General features: G+C 37.1%; 1 protein-coding gene across 1 annotated transcript in view; it reads right to left on the bottom strand.

Annotated features, from left to right (window-relative positions):
• The window catches only part of tulp1a (TUB like protein 1a), a 74,304-nt gene that overhangs the window by 44,763 nt on the left and 11,763 nt on the right, over positions 1-17,778 (bottom strand). Inside the window, 2 exon segments of the mRNA XM_056450021.1 lie at positions 1,021-1,125; positions 7,092-7,226. Of these exon segments, the coding sequence (XP_056305996.1) occupies positions 1,021-1,125; positions 7,092-7,226 (240 nt within the window).

The following is a 17,778-nucleotide window of genomic DNA, read 5'->3' as shown; positions in this document are numbered from 1 at the left end:
ACTATTTTACAAGAAAAATGTGGTCATTTACCATGTCTATCGGTGTAGATTGACTGACGCGAATATGCAATCACAATGGTATAATCCATTATAGGGGTGGTCATTATTTTAATTAGTAACATTAGTATTTAAGATACAGATCATAGCAAATTATTTCTCATTATTTAGAGCGATGAGGTAATATTGTTTTGACGTACTTCAGGGGAAGATCAAGCATTAATTAGGGGGTTCAGTTACCTCCAAAACCCCCTGTAATTCGCACCCTGGCTATAAATATGAGGAAACACACACACCAAACTCATTCAGTTATTCATCAGTGGGTAAAACAAAATAACAGATATGTGAGCTATGATAAGAGGTTGTTAAGCTACACAAAACATGAAACAGTTATAAGAAAATGGCTCAAAATGGTAATTTCTGATCAGGGGAATAATTTTATTTTAAATAAGTTGACTATTCTGTTCTGTGTACTAGAGAGTCACTCTGACCTGATCAAATCAATCAGTGATTCGTTAACTGGAGACTTGCTCTGACCAGATCATGTGAATCAGTGATTGGTTAACTGGAGACTCGCTCTGACTGGATCGTTTGGATCAGAGAATCAATAAATTAAGACACACCTCTGACTGCTTCAAAGGAATCAATTACCCATTCATCGGAGACTTGGGCAATACAATTATTAAAGTAAACCATTTCAATGCTTTGAAATGTAAAAGTTTTTCAAAATAAAAACACTCCAGGTATGGACACATACATGAAAATTATGTACATTACAGTGATAATGCAAAAATACTAATAAAAAGGTTTTTCAAATTTGTTTGATTGGGTTGTTTCACATCCATTTTGGATCAAAACTAGACGAACCAACTGTTAAATTGCATTTATTTATTTTTAACCAATATTTGTTTCTCCATATTTAACAAAATTTGCATTTAAACAGGCCATCGTTTTTACAGTTTAGCACATAAAATATGACAAAAATAAATATTTGTATAACCAGTTAAAGTCTCTTTAACTTACCTTTCTTCTTCTTTGGAGTGCTCTTGGTCTTCTTTTTTGTGTTCTTTTCTGCTGTTTCTTCTTTCTCCTTCTCAGTTTTCTTCTTCTTTACTATTTTGCTCTCTTCTAAAAGGTGAACAATGGTTGTTTAAGCAAACATTTTACATAAGTACAAAATATCTATTCTTAAAATTCAAAAAATTAACTTTTGTGAATTGCTCATTTTTATTACACTTTTGTTGTATTTGGGATGAAAACATCCACTGAACTAAACTGCTGTATAAATGTATCAGATACTTTTTTTTTCTTTTTTATGTCACTCAAATGAATAAAAACACAAAATGTCAATATGAAATTATTGTTAAATATTATTTTTAATATGAAATATAATTGTGGACAGATTTTTTATTTTATTTTTATTGCTATTTTATGACAGCAGTGGACATATAAAAGTTTAGTAACAACACTGGCTTTGATGCATTAATTTTTATGCAGCAACAGATCATTTAGTGTTTGTGGCTGTTTTTGCCCCATTGACTTCCATTATAATGAACTTCTTTTTATTGCAAAGCCATGACACCATTTAACCATGCATTCTAGATTGTTGGTGGTTTTCCCTTTGGGAAAATGTATAATAGAAGATACAGTAGAAGAGGTATAGTAAAAATTACAACCCTTAAATCAGAAAAAGTTGAGACAGTATGGGAAATGCAAATACAAAAAGAATATGATTTTGCAATTTACTTTGACTTGTATTTCATTGAAGACAATCCAACAAACATTATTTAATGTGTTCTTTGTGATTTTTATTGTTTATTTTGAAAAAAAAAAAACCAAAACACGCATTTCAATTTTGTTTTCTGCGAAACGTTAAAAAAAAAAGTTGGAATAGTAAAGCATTTACCACTTTATAATGTTGCCATTCTTTTTCTCAACACTTCAAAGATATTTCGGGACCGAACACACTACTGTATGTGATGAAGCGTTTCAGGTTTGTCCCATTTGTCCTGCAAACAAGTCTTAAGGTGGGCAACAGAATGGGTCTTCGTTGTCGCATTTTGCATTTCAAAATGCCCCACACATTTTCAATTGGAGAAAGGTCGGGACTGCATGCAGGCCAGTCAGGTACCTGTATCCTCTTCCTCTGCTGCCAGGGCTTTGTAATGTATGCAGGATGCGGTTTTGCATTGTCTTGTTGAAATAAGCATGAGTGTCCTAGGAAAAGAAGTCAGCATATTGTGCTCCAAAATATCTATGTACTTTTCAGCATTAATGGTACCATCACAGAAGAGCAAGTTCCCCTTCATAAGGGAACTTCTACGTGTGTCTGTATAAACAAACTTAAGGAGGGCTTAAGGCGACCAATCACTTCTGAAGTTAAGAAAACGGGCCAATGAAATGCCAATTGAATTGGCGGAGCTTAGCTCCACAGCTGAAACTGATGCCGGCTCATCAGAATTGTTGCTTCAGACGCGATCTGAGACTGAAGAACCCTTTTGCTGAGCTGACTTCCAACGCTGAAGGAAGCATTCCCTTCACCAGTGCGGGGGAAGATGCTTTTTTTGCGTTTTGCGAGCTGGGTTTCCTGTACCCTTGGCGTTTCACTGGTGATCTAAAAGAGCAGTTTCTACAAAGAGCAGAATTCCCTAAGAGAGCACACGTCGTGTAGCGCGTCTTTTTAAAGATGTCGTTTCGACCGTGCGTTTCTGGATGCGGTGGGTTCCTTGCCCCGGATGACAGGCACGAGTACTGCGTCACATGCTTTGGGGTCCAACATGTTGATGCGGTGCTCGCGAACAGTTCTTGCCCGCATTGCGATGGTTTGACTGTTGCGCAACTGATGTTGCGATGAGCTCTTTTATTATTCTTTTATCAGTGTATCTGGCTCTCCGCCGTTTTTTTCAGGTGCTGGAGCAGAAACACGTGCTGGTCAGGACGGACAGCATGGCGATGGTGGCTTATATCAACCGTATGGAGGGTATACACTCTCGCCGCATGTCTCAGCTCGCTCGCCATCTGCTCCTTTGGAGTCATACGCGGCTGAAATCTCTGGTGCCATTCACATTCCGTGCGAGCTCATTCCGTCAGCTAGTGTCCTGAGGACAGTAGAGACTCCACCCCGATTCGGTCCAGCTGATATGGGCGCGCTTCGGGGGAAGCCCAGATTAATCTGGCCATTGGGCATGCACAAATATGCACTTCCCCCAGTGAGCCTAATCGCACAAACTTTGTGCAAAGTCAGGGAGGACGAGAAGCAGGTCTTGTTTGTTGCGTCCCCTTTGGCCCAACCGGACCTGGATTTCGGAGCTCACACTCCTCGCAGTGGCCCCTCCTTGGTGCATTCCCCTAAGGGAGGACCTCCTCTCTCTTGGACGGCGCACCATCTGGCACCCACGCCCAGATCTCTGGAACTTCCATGTGTGGTCCATAGATGGAGCGCGGAGGACTAAGGTGACTTACCGCCCGCGGTATCCATCGGTACACCATCACTCAGGCTAGAGCACCCTGTACGAGGCATGCCTATGCCCTAAAGTGGAGTCTATTCTCGCCGAGAAGACCCCTGAACTTGCCAGATTAGTATTGTGTTATCCTTCCTTCAGTATAAGGTGGAGCATAAGCTGTCACCCTCCACACTGAAGGTTTATGTGGCTGCGATCTCCGCTCATCATGTCACGGTGGATGGTCCCTCTTGGGATCTCTCTATAGTCCTGGTGGGTCTGCAGAGAGATTCGTTTGAGCCACTCGATTCTGTATCACTTAAAACTCTGTCATTAAAAACAGCTCTGCTGATCGCATTGGCGTCTTTCAAGAGAGTTGTGGATCTGGAGGCATTTTCGGTCAGCGAATCGTGCCTTGAATCCGGGCCGGGTTACTCTCACATTGTCCTGAGACCCCGACCTGGCTATGTGACCAAGGTTCCTAACACCCCATTTAGAGAACAGGTGGTGAACCTGCAAGCGCTGCCTGTGGAGGAGGCAGGGCCTGCCCACTCACTGCTTTGTCCCGTTCGCGATTTGCACCTTTACAGGGAACGAATGCAAAATGTAAGATCATGTGAACAGCTCTTTATCTGTTACTGTGGTCGGCAGAAGGGAAGTGCCGTATCAAAACAAAGGTTGGCCCACTGGTTAGTTGATGCCATTACCCTCGCTTATCAATGACAGGGCAAGCCGGGTCCCCCAAACGTAAGAGCGCACTTTACTAGGGGTGTCGCTTCCTCATGGGCATTAGCATGCGGCACCTCTCTCACAGATATCTGCAGAGCTGCGGGTTGGGCGACACCTAACACATTTGTGAGGTTCTTTAACCTTCAAGTGGAGCCAATTTCCTCCCGGTTATTGGGTAATCCCAATCAATCAGGGGGGGAATGAAGCTCTGTGTCACAAACGCTTGCTGCGCCAGGCTCTCCAACCCACAGATGCGTGCGCTTTTCCTACTCTACTAGTAAGTTCCCCTTCCCAGGCGAACCCTAGAGGCCCCAAGCATCGACTCAGCAGAGGAGTCGAGTGCATGGCTCAGTGTGCGGTTGGTATGCGCACTTGGTCTACACGCATATTGAGGATAGGTGCCAGCGATGTGCATCCCCATTTGGTGATGCCATATGCATTATTACCACGGTGTGTTCCCCCTTATTAGCCTGTCCCGTGTCTTCCCTAAACCGCTAACCAGCTTATCATATGCAGCACTCCCCCTCATTAGGGCTAGTCCATATGTCTCCTTACCATCAGGTCTCCCCTTCTAGGGTAGCAGGTGGTCTCCGCTGCGTCCTCCCCGTTCGGGGAATGGCACGCTTTCCCAACATACTGTCGTATTTCCAAAATCCCTAGTCTATATTAGCTAGGTAAAAGCACACTTACAACCCCCGATTTAAAACTTTTATTCCCATGTAATAGTAATATGTTGGGTCAAGGGGACATTAGAAGGTTGCGCTATTGGTGATGTCAGTGCGCTCAGGCTTTGGCTTGGCAAACTACACACGAACGCGACGGGCTTAGCTGCTGTGGCGCTTTCCATACAGTATTCAAAAAGTCTGTTTATACAGACACACTTAGAAGTTCCCTTATGAAGGGGAATGTCCTGGTTACGTACGTAACCCACGTTCCCCGAATAGGGAACAGAGACGTGTGTCTCCATTGCCACAGCACCTGAGTCTCCAGCTGGGAGCTGAGCGATCGGCTCTTCAGCAGGCAAATTCTGATGAGCTGGCTCAAGCAGCCGACTGATATAGCCCATAGCTGTGGAGCTAAGCTCCGCCAATTCAATTGGCTTTTCATTGGCCTGTTTTCTTATCTTCAGAAGTGATTGGTCATCTAAAGCACTCCCAAAGTCTGTTTATACAGACACACGTCTCCGTTCCCTATTCGGGGAAGGTGGGTTACGTACGTAACTAGGACGTTACCTTTGCCAAAGGCACTGACAGAACCCAATACCATGACAGACCCTGGCTTTTGGAATTGTTGCTGGTAACAATTGGATGATTCTTTTTTTCTTTAGTCCGGAGCACACAGCATCCTTTTCTCCCCCCCAAAAATTTAAATACTGATTCAACTACCCACAATACCCATTTCCACTGCGTGATGGTCCATCCAAGATACCAGGACACTATAAAAGTTGCTCTTCTTTTTGTCACACTTGTGGATGTAACTACAAATTGTGGTACGTCAAATGTCAAATGTCAAAGTATACTTGAGCCCTTGTGGTGATATTGGTAATAGATAAATGATGAGTCTTGATGCAGTGCTGCCTGAGGGATCGGAGATCACAGTAGTTCAGCTTATGTTTGCACTGTTGTCCTTTACGCACTGAAAGTCCTCCAGATTCCTTGAATTTTTTAATGATGTTATGTACTATTGGAGGTGAAATATCCAAATGTCTTCCTATCTTTCTTTGAGGAACTCTGTTTTAAAACATTTAAATAATTTCCTGACATATTTGTTGGCAAACTGGCGATCCTTGGCCCATCTTTGCTCCTAAAGCTGTAGACCTTCTTGGATGCTGCTTTTGTACCAATTCATAATTTTAACTCCCTGTTGACATCACCTGTTTTAAATCACATTATATTTAACCAATGTACCTGATTACTAGCCCTAAAATTGCTCCAGTCACAACCTTTATTGGAATGTGTTGCAGGTCTGAATGACAAGAAAGAATGTATATTTACAAAAAAATATATATTTTATTTGCGTTTTCCATGCTGTTCCAAAATTTTCTGATTTGGGGTTGTATAAATTTGTACTTCTCATATTATTTGATTATATAGTGTCATGGCTTTGCAATCAAATTATGTCATTATAATGCAAGTCAATGGAGCAAAAACATTCATGAATAAAACAAAAGTTTGTAAATTTGCTCAGCGTTTTGTTGAGGTTTTGAAAAATTTTAGGTCACACTTTATTTTGATGGTCAGTTTGTTGAATATAAGTTACATTGCATGTACATGCCATCTAATTATCATTAGATTATAAGTAGACTGTTAGATTGGGGTTAGGGTTAGTGTAAGTTGACATGTACTTGCTAAGTTTCTTATAGTCAGTTAAATGTAAGTAGAAGGAGCATATCAGAAAATATTTAGCAGACAGTCTACTAATACTCAAATGGACCATCAAAATAAAGTGTTACCAAATTTTAAAGTATTTTCCCAAAATATGTGTCAAAATAAGATTTGTCATCGAAATTCATTCCATTTGCCGAAACAAAGAAAGTTGTGGCCAAATTAAGACTCAACAGCACCCCATAGTGGATAAAAACGTTGTACCCAACATAGTATAATGGTTAAAAATATCTAAATGATATTCAGTAACTGATCAACATTTCCCAATGTTTTTTTAGTAGTCCTAATGCATGATGTCATTTACCCTCAGGTTGACACCACACCTTAACACAGCACCACATTAACTGTGAACATGCTCACGACTTTAATAAAGTAATATCAAAATTATGTATTTTGCTTAATAACATGCTTTTTAAAATGAAGTTATGTAAACATTCAGTTCAGTTTGTGTCACCATTATTTTGGAAACATCCAAATAATCTCAGCATGAAGACAATCTCAATACAGCAAGAAAATCAAGTGTAAAGTGTATCAGACTGACTTTTTGAGGGTGTGCTCTCCTCATCACCCGACGGTTCTTCACTCTTCTTAGTTTTGCTTTTTTTGGGTTTGGCTTCAGCTCCATTGGCTTTTCCAGAGTCTGCCTCTGGCTTCTTCTTCTTTGTCTTCTTCATGGCTGTTAATGATGACAATGAATCAAATTTCACGGCCCTGTTTTGCAAAATCCTACATTTCTGTGCATTGTTGTGTAAATTTAAGCAACAGTTTTGAACTTACCGATTGTCACACATCAATGAAAGCAAGCAAAGAGACACATAGTATACATTAGAAATCAATACATTACACTAGTTTTATAGAAAAAAACAACAACTTACAAACGAATATATATATATATATATATATATATATATATATATATATATATATATATATATATATATATATATATATATATACACAAAGCATATGTATGAGCACTATCACACCCGTAGCAGTTATGGTATGATATGGCTGAATAGTGGCATATGTGGGAGGCATGTGTTAGCCTTAGAAATAGATAAAAATAGTCGTTTTCAAAATTTATGAACTCATTTATGCTGAGCACTATATATACTGTGTGTATATATCACATGAGTAGCAGTGCGATATGGCTCTTTAACAGCACTGATGGGAGCCCAGCTAGCAAAATTCACGTGGCTCAAATCCGGCCCACACCAGACACTTAAATCCGGCCTACACATACCGCATGGAATGATGGCAATTGGGCGGTCCACCCCTGTTTGCCAGATCTGGGCCACAATTAAACCATAGCCATACCACATGGCAGCCAGAATTCAACCAAATGAAACAGAACTGATCCTATTCTGGGCCACAGTTTGCTGTTGTTCTGGCCCAGATCCGGCCCACACTAGACACTTGCATCCGGCCCACATACCGCATGGAATGTTGGCACTTGGGCAGTCCGCTCCTGTTTGTCAGATCTGGGCCACAATTAAGTTAAAGCAATACCACATATCAGCCACAATTCAACCAAATGAACCAGAAGTGACCCTATTCTGGGCCACAGTTTGCTTTTATTCTGGCCCAGTTCCGGCCTACACCTTACACTTGCTGTGTGTGGCAAAGTACAAAAATCCCAGCATGCTTTGCAGTATGAAAACATTATATAGCTTAGTGATGCTACAGTTTTCATTATTTGCTGTTGATTCTGCTGTTTATGTTGACGTTGTTGATTTCATAGCTTTTAGTATCCTGTTTGTGATGTTTGTGAGTTTTGTTTATTTTGTTAAATGTCACCGTTTTTGAGGTTCATATGCTGATTATTGATCTCTCTGTGAGCAGAAGTTGAACCATAGAATTTTTTTAGCTTATAAACCTTCCTAATTCGGTTACATGTGCAAGTATGTTATCACGTTACTTCTAATAATGGATTAAACATAATGGGTTATGGGTAATAATTGTTTAACATCTGTGAATTATATTATTTCATCAGAGGTTGTGCCTCACTTAATTTTATTTATTTATTTTTTTGTTTGTTTGTTTTTGGTTTTTTTACTCAGCTTGTTTGCTGTAATAAATAAACTTTTCAAGCAAAGTTCTAAAAAGTTACAGCAGCCCAAATGAAAATTTATATTATGAGGTTCAGGTCTATGAGCCCAACTAAAGCACACATTTTTCTCCATGATGGTGACTTTAGTCTTTGTGGCCCACATATGTTTTAAGATAACTGGGCCACATTTGCCATATCTTCTTTGGGCCGCTTTAGGCTCACAGCCACGTTAGCCAGAGCTAACTGTGCCAAATATTTCCTAAAAGTGGCCCACATTTGTTTTAGCATAACTGGGCCACATTTGCCATATCTTCTCTGGGCCACTATAGGCTAATGGCTGCATTAGCCAGAGTTTACTGTTCTGAATATTTGCCAAAAGTGGCCCACATATGTTTTAAAATAACTGGGCCACATTTGCCATATTTTCTCTGGGCCACATTAGGCTCAAAGCCGCATTAGCCAGAGTTTACTGTGCCAAATATTTGCCAAAAGTGGCCCACATATGTTTTAAGATAACTGGGCCACATTTGACCTTACACATGTGAGCCACTTTAGGTTTAGACCCAGATTACCCATAAATGACTATGCCACATTTTTGCCGACTGTAGCCCACATTTGTCCTCCATCATTTGGGCCAAATATATAATTTTTCACATGGGTCACATTAGGTTTACCTTTAGATTACATTTTGCCATAAGTGCCAAATCTTTGCCTTAAATGGCCCATATATGAATTTGAATCTTTGGCCCCCCTTTGCCATTGTACCGGTGGGCCACTCCAGGCTCAAATTAATTTTGTCTGGACCGAAGGAATACCACTAGTGCCACATAACTGCCTAAAGTCGCCCACATTTGTATGCTCACATTTTCAATCAAGATATATAATTAACCCTTGTATGGTGTTCGGGTCTGTGAGACCCGTTTTCAGTTTTTTTCAAAAGAAAAATTAAACAATTAATTATTTTTTCAACCTGAAATTCATTGGCTTTGGCTTATTTTCTTATCTTCAAATTTTCAATGACCGCATACTATACCTCCCCCCACGCATTTACATTACATACAAGGTGTTCGGGTCCACTGGACCCAGGTCTAGTAAAAGTGTTGAAAGTGTAGGTCCAGTGTTCCTATACTCCGTCTTCCTCCTTTCTGGTGCTGCTGTTTTTTTCCTCTCCCCCTCCTGCTCCCGCACAAAGTTGCAACATTGTTGAAAATTCAACTATCAACACTGGTTTTACATTACTGCACATTTTACCCTCTCTCTTGCGGGAACCAAGATTTATTTTCTCATACCCTGTCCCATCTGCGAATTAGGGGCATAATACTATAAATAAGACATTGCCAGTGTGGTTCCTTATCACAACTGATCAAGATGGCCAAAAGATTATCTGCTGCGAGGGCCTTGCAATTGATTTTGGAAGAGAGAGGAGCTTCTGATGATAATGTCGAGTAAGAGGTTTCAGAATATGAGGATCACATTTCTGAAAATTCAGAGTCTGACAGTGACTTTGAAGAAGAGTATGAGGTTGAGCACCATTTAGTAACAAAACGAAGATGATACCCCGTCAGCAGCCAGCTCCAGGACCAGAGCAAGCCCACCAGACAGCAATTGAAGAAATATGGATATCAAAGGATGGTGAAATTGAATGGTCTTCTTGCCCAAGGAATGAGCCACCCTGCAGAGTGTGCAGGGTCCTAATGATCCTAGATCCTAATGTGATAATGATGCAGCCAGGGCCAACGCGGCTGGCAGTTACTCATGTGTAGGACATCAAGTCTTCATTTGAGCTTTTCATCCCAGATTCTATTCAGAAAATTATTCTGGATTGCTGTAATCTAGAAGGAAGGCATGTTTTTGGAAAGAGGTGATAGGAGATGTACCAAATTGATTTACAGGCCTACTTTGGGGTTCTTATCCATGCTGGAGTTTTCAGGTCCAAAGGGGAATCCACAGAATTGCTGTGGGATGCAGAAACCAGCAGAGAACTTTTCCATGCAACAATGTCTCTGGAAAACTTCCACAAAATTTCCAGGATTATTCGTTTTGTTAACCGAGATGACAGACCAGCTCAGCGGCAGAGAGACAAGCTAGCTGCCATCAGGACAGTGTGGGATAAGTGGGTGCACAGCCTCTGCGTTTTACAACCCTAGGCCTAATGTCACCATTGATGAGCAGCTGATGCCATTTAGAGGCTGCTGCCCTTTTAGACAGTATATACCATCGAAACCTGCAAGATATGGAGTAAAGATCTGGGCTGCCTGTGATGCCACTTCCTCATATGCTTGGAACTTATAAGTCTACACAGGGAAACCTGATGGAGGAGCCCCTGAGAAAAATCAAGGGATTAGAGTTGTCCTGGACCTGACTCAGTGGACACAATATCACATGTGACAATTTTTTTTACCTCACACAAGCTAGGACAGGAGCTTCTAAAGACAAAGCTGACCATGGTGGGAACAATACGAAAAAAACAAATCTGAGCTCCTACCCCAACTTGTGCTTTGTAAAATGTTCTGTTATATGAATTATATGTCTAATGAAGTTCAAATTAATAAAAATCAATAGTTGTAAAACATATTGTTTCATGTGTGAATGTATTGTGTCTTTCCACTCACTCCACTTGATTATAGCTGATTTATTTTTTTCATAACATTAATAAAAAAAAAAAAAAAACGAGAAGCACATTAATTCATCAATGTGATCTTACAAAGATTAAGGGGAAAAATTAACCATGCTTGCAGTTTATATGGCTTGTAATTGGGATGAAGTACACATTTGTTGAGTAATTTAACATAAAACTGTTTGATAGTGTTCATTTGGAAAGCCAAAACTCTAGCGGGTCCACTAGACCCGTGAACACTGGCTGAGTAACAAAAATACGAACACCACACAAGGGTTAAAACACACAATAATTAACCCCAAAAAAGTCAAAGCAAACACTACCAGATTATTGTAGTATAAATACAGCTCTACAACATACAAAAGAGAGATATCGACTAAGCGTGTCACCAGTTTTTAATGATATGATCAGCTATAATTTGAAATTTACACTGAATTTTTCTCCCCTACTTATTATGCGGTCTCTGTTGCCATTCTGTGGTGGAATGTCAACCCACTTTGCTCTGCTTAATGACAGGCTAATGGTTACTGATGCGCTGAATCAGAAATTATAAATATTTAAAATTAGCACTATTTTAAAATAAACTGCATAGTTGCAATCTAAACAACTACTTTCTCACAATAACACTTTAATCAACATATTTATAAACAGAAAGATAATACATTTAATTTAATTTAATTTTGCAGCCAAAAGGGCATATGCTGGAATAGTTGGCGGCTCATTCTGCTGTGGCGACCTCCGAAATAGAGTCGAATAATAATAATGAATAATATATGTAAATTCAAGTGAAAAATACAATTTTTTTTTACTAATATATATATATATATATATATATATATATATATATATATATATATATATATATATATATATATATATATATATATATAGTTGAAGTCAGAATTATTAGTCCCCCTTTGATTTTTTTTTTCTTTTTTAAATATTTCCCAAATGATGTTTAACAAAGCAAGGACATTTTTTACAGTATGTCTGATAATATTTTTTCTTCTGGGGAAAGTCTTATTTGTTTTATTTCAGCTAGAATAAAGGCAGTTTTTATTTTTTTTTTAAAACATTTTAAGCTCAAAATTATTAGCCTCTTTAAGCTTTATATTTTTTCTATGTTGTACAGAACAAATCATCTTTATACAATGACTTGCTGAATTACCCTAACCTGCCTACCTAATTAACATAGTTAAGCCTTTAAATGTCACTTTAAGCTGAATACTAGTATCTTGAAAAATATCTAGTAAAATATTATTTACTGTCATCATGGCAAAGATAAAATAAATCAGTTATTAGAAATGAGTTATTAAAACTATTATATTTAGAAATGTGTTGATTTTTTTTTTCTCCATTAAACAGAAATTGGGGGAAAAAAATTAACAGGGGGCTAATAATTCTGGGGGGCTAATAATTCTGACTTCAACTATATATACTGTTTCTCTTGTTTTTTCCTCTTTTAAAAGTTTTTATTTTTTATCTAAGTTTTTATCTAACATATAATTTAGGGTGTACTAATTTTTGGACCGTTATTGTACGTTTTTTTGAAAAATTATCTCCTGATTTTGCATCAGTACTGACTACTCTAATGTACAGTATATGCACAAATATAATACTATATAGCATCTTTTAAAAATATTAATTAAACAGATCAGTTGTGAAGGCTGTACTCATGTATGCTGAGCAGTCTATAAACAAGCTATTTTAAGTCAGTTTAATGTAATTTAAGTTAAAATAACTCATATCATTTATTTGAGTCAACTTAAAAATGAGGGTATACACATGCATGCACAAACAGTGTGCGATTTTAAAGTTTTTTTTTATTTTTATAAATTATAATATATATATATATATATATATATATATATATATATATATATATATATATATAATATAATACAGTTGCAAGCAGCAATTATAAAGGTAAATATACTAAACTGCACTGTAAAAACTGTCGGGTTCAACACAAGTCAATTAAGTTAACACATTTAAGTGGATTGAATTCTATAACTTTTTAGCAGCATGGTCTGAGCCAAGTTTGGTGGACTAACGATCTATGGAAAGTTCAAAACAACAGATTTTCAAACTAATTCAGGATGGTGGACATGAAGTTGTGCCAGTTGGGAATAAATTATATCAATGTTCTCTGTATGATACAAGGAATTTGCAAGACAATAGACAAAACGATATATAATACAGCAAGATGTATTGAACACATCACCATTTTTCTTAGAAAACTTAATGTTGGTAACAACCAAAGAAATCAATATGTGCAAGGAAAACTAATTTAATTAGTTTACAAATGAAGTTATGTGTTATAAAATGAAATGACACAGGGAAAAAGTATTGAACACATGAAGAAAGTTAGGTGTAGAAAGGCCACGATAGCCCTTCGTCATTGTAAATTAATATTACGTCACCTTAGAATTATATGGTTCTATCTGGCATTTTTGTCAAAATTAAGTTACTCTTCTTATAAAATGACGACTTTATTTACATTATGTGATTTTTTTATAAGTTGTTTACATTTTTAAGATTTTTATATAAAAAATAAAGGTTTTATCTACAAAGTGGAACTCTAGCTTGACTCTAAGGCTCTTTCTGTGAGCCAATCAGCATTTTGAAAGCATGTTCGAGGACCAATCGGGATCAGCTTTCTTTTCGTCATTCCACCAGACTGCTCCATTAACAGCAGGAAAGAAACACAAAATCAGAATCGACTAAATGATGCTGCGCCACACAAAATTTTGAATAAATCTCTCTGTTGACTATTTTTTAGACAATCTTGTCAAGGACAGCAGTCTAAATTCTAAATTCTAAAGCAGTCTAAATTCTAAATTCTAAAGCAGTCTAAATTCTAAATTTCAAAGCAGTCTAAATTCTAAATTCTAAAGCAGTCTAAATTCTAAATTCCAAAGCAGTCTAAATTCTAAATTCTAAAGCAGTCTAAATTCAATGTAAGTTAATTTTTCCCATTTGTTTTGTTTTGTTTTACTTTTGTTTCTTAATTTCAACAAAAAAAATTACATATTACTTAAATAAAATTAACATCTGCACAAAAAAATTAGCACAGCCTTGTGTGCTTAATTTGAAAAAAAAAAAAAAAAATAAACAAATCATCCTAAAACATTAAATAAATGTTAAAGAAAGCAAAAATTTCAACATATGGTTACAATACTAATTCATAAATACATTATTAAATTAATAAGCAGGTTGAATGTATTTCTTGTAAAGTAATGCTTCAATTAATGATCTGCCAGATAGAATCTTAATTTCAAGCGGAAAATGACTGTTTAGAATAAGAAGCTTCGATCTGCATTTGCCCTGTTTATTTTACTCCAATTTGCAAATTTAAGAGAATTTTAATAATTTACATTTTACCCTTAGGGTCTCTGTCATGTAAATGTATGAAAGAAAACTGTTACATACATATTGTTTGCTGTATGGAATGCAAAAACTTTAAAGTTCAATGTCTCAAAATCATTTAGAACGCAGATAGAACCAAGATGACGATTAGCTGCTTCAGTCCAATATCTACATTAGCAGGATGATGAAGATGAAACCAGGGTGAACATTTCAGCAAGACAATCATCCAAAACACAGCCATGGAAACTCTTAAATGCTTTCAAAGTAAGAAAATCAAGCTGTGGAATGGCCTAGCCAATCACCTGACTTGAATCCAATATAAAATACAAATTAAAGATCAGATTTGATAGACAAGACCCACAGAGCCATCAAGATTTTTACACCCTGTTGAAATTCATTCTCCAAATGAGAGGTGTCTTTAAGCTGCCATCACCAAAAAAAAGCCTTTTATATAATGTAGTAAATATGTTTCAGTAGTTTAGCATGTTTTCCTTGTGTCATTTCATTGTTATTACGCATAACTAGTTTTTTCCGAATTTTTTTATTTTTTTATTTATTTTTTTTTTTTTAATGTTTGTATTCTTTGTGTTTTTACCAAAATCTGGTTCAATCCCATGTAGACAGCTCGTTAAGAAATATTATTCCCAGCAAAGTTCTGTGTTATTAAACATTTTGTTTCTGAAATGTTAGCTAAATGTTTATCTAACATTTTTTTAAATGTTGCTAAAATTCATTCATTTAAATCCACACTGAAACGCCAACTGACCTAGCCTAGGCTCAAACCAGCAACCATCTTGCTGTGAGGCGACAGCACTACCTAATTCGGCACCGCATCACCTGTTGCTAAAATAGTTTTAATTAAAAAAGTTAACATTAAAATGCAACATTTATTTATTGTGTTTCACTTTCAGAAACAATGTTTACACAACTTATTATGTATTTGTATTTATTTAATTATTTATTTATTTTTGCAGATGATGAGTTTTTAATTCAACAATCCTGTCTTCAACTTTCTTAAAGACAAATATTCAGTCAAGGTTTTCTGTGCATTCAACCCTTGCTCAAACAAAGCAGTTAAATCTGTTTAACTGGCCATGGCACATTGGTTTAAGACGTGACCTGTTACATACTGAACGCCGAGGGAGGCTAGAGTCTGTGAAGGATATGGAGAAAGTCTAATTCTTACACAATGTAGGCTGGACGTCACAGCCTGCTTCCGTACTGCACGGACTGGGGAGCATATAATCTGATTAAGCCAAATTTAAATGAGTATTTATAGACCTCAGTTTGACAAAGACACTGGGATCCTTGATTACTGAAGCCATGGGGATTTTACTCAGACTATATGGAAAGCCCCTTAAACCATTGAGGTTTTTTTGACATCTGCTCTGCCGGCTGAGAGATATTGATTGGTTAATTTTTAATTGGAGTTAATGTTTCATAATTTAAACCTGGAAAAGCTCTTCTGGGTCAGCAAGTTTCGGAGAGTTTTTTTTATGCTCCAGTGGCCTTGATCAAATGACGTCTTCTTCTCACTCTATAGCAGGGGTGCCCCTTTTTCTTATGAAGAGCCAAAAAACTAACTTGATTGAGGAATGTGGGCCAAAGGTAAATATACTAAGCTGCACTGTAAAAACTGTCGGGTTCAACACAAGTCAATTAAGTTAACACATTGAAGTGGAATAAACTTAAAACAATTTAGTTGCCCCCAAAAAATGCCAATAATTGTGTTGTATAAGTTCATTTTACATAAGTAGGTTGAACAAAGAGCAAAATATTTTTAAAGTGTTTTTTACATTAAAGTTGCCATGGATAATTTCTTAATTTATTGCATATTAATAAAAACATAATTCCTTACACTAGTAAAGCTGACTCTGCCGATGTCTTCTGCATTGGCTTCTATCCATCAGTGACAGTGTTTTTTTCAAATCTGATTAATTTTACATTTAATTGAAATAATAATTTCTGTTAAATTTTTGGTACCTCAATAATAAATCAAACTACCAAAACAATTCTAAAATGGGATGAGGGGCCAAATTAAATGTAAAAAGGGTCAACTTTGGCCAGTGGGCCCTAGTTTGGGCATCTCTACTCTATAGAGTTTATGGTTTAAAATGTAACAGGTTATTTAGGGAAAAGCAAACATGAAAAAAAGTTTCCTGTTTTTGAAAAAACAATTATTTTTAAATCTATTTGGAAATCTGTGTTGTTGACATTTTTCGATAGTAAGATATGTCCAGTACAGTACAACATTGTAAAAATTATATAATCAAAAAGTCATGACAACCTGTTTTTATGTTACTTTAACTTAATTTATGTTTTTAACTGTATTTTTTAAGCTATACAACTTTAAACTGTTGATTACAACTTGTTTTAAGTCAGTTTGACTGATTTAAATTGAAAAAACAATGTTTATTTGATTCAGCTTACAAAATTTAAAGCAGAAACATTTTTACAGTGTACAGACATAAAAAAAGACATTTAAAAAATGATAAAAAATCTAATTAGTTAGCATCGTAACTTAAAGGGCACCTATGGTAAAAAAATCTACTTTTCAAGCTGTTTGGACAGACATATGTGCATGTATGGTGTATAGACGTCATATTTGGGTGATATAAGCACACCCAGTGCTTTTTTTTTTATTTAACAACATAAAAAACGGTGGACCGATTGGAGCGGTTTTCAAACTGACCGCAATTTTGCGTAGGAGTGCGGTCCCCCCGCCCACTAATATTGATTGACAGGCGCGTCATCATATCCGCAGTTTGTTGATTCACGTCCGCCATTTTGTCGAAGCTATATTACCAAAGGAACACCCTTGCTCTATTTTTAGGTGCAAGGCTCATTGGGATCAACACAAGAGCAATATTCTCCACATTATCGCTCTAATCAGAATTATTAGTTGTATCTTTAGGTAGGTTTGCAAACATGTGTACTTCTCATTGAGTCTACCTTATACTTCAGCCGTTTGCATTTCTCGCGATCCCAGAAGCTCCCTGTGATTTTAACTAGCATGCGTTTTAGAATTCTAAACATAGGTTTCTATCAGGGTACACTCAAGTCGACGGCTGTGCACTGCGGACCGCTGCAGACTTGAATTGCCGTTGTGTGTACCCTGATAGAAACCTATGTTTAGAATTCAAAAATGCGTGGCGCGACGATTCGGGACACTTCATGTTTTTGCCGCGCCAC

The sequence above is a fragment of the Danio aesculapii genome, chromosome 23, assembly GCF_903798145.1.
Source record: "Danio aesculapii chromosome 23, fDanAes4.1, whole genome shotgun sequence".
NCBI lineage: Eukaryota > Metazoa > Chordata > Actinopteri > Cypriniformes > Danionidae > Danio > Danio aesculapii.
The sequence above is the reverse complement of the archived record's forward strand: the minus strand, read 5'-3'. Positions and strand labels throughout refer to the sequence as shown.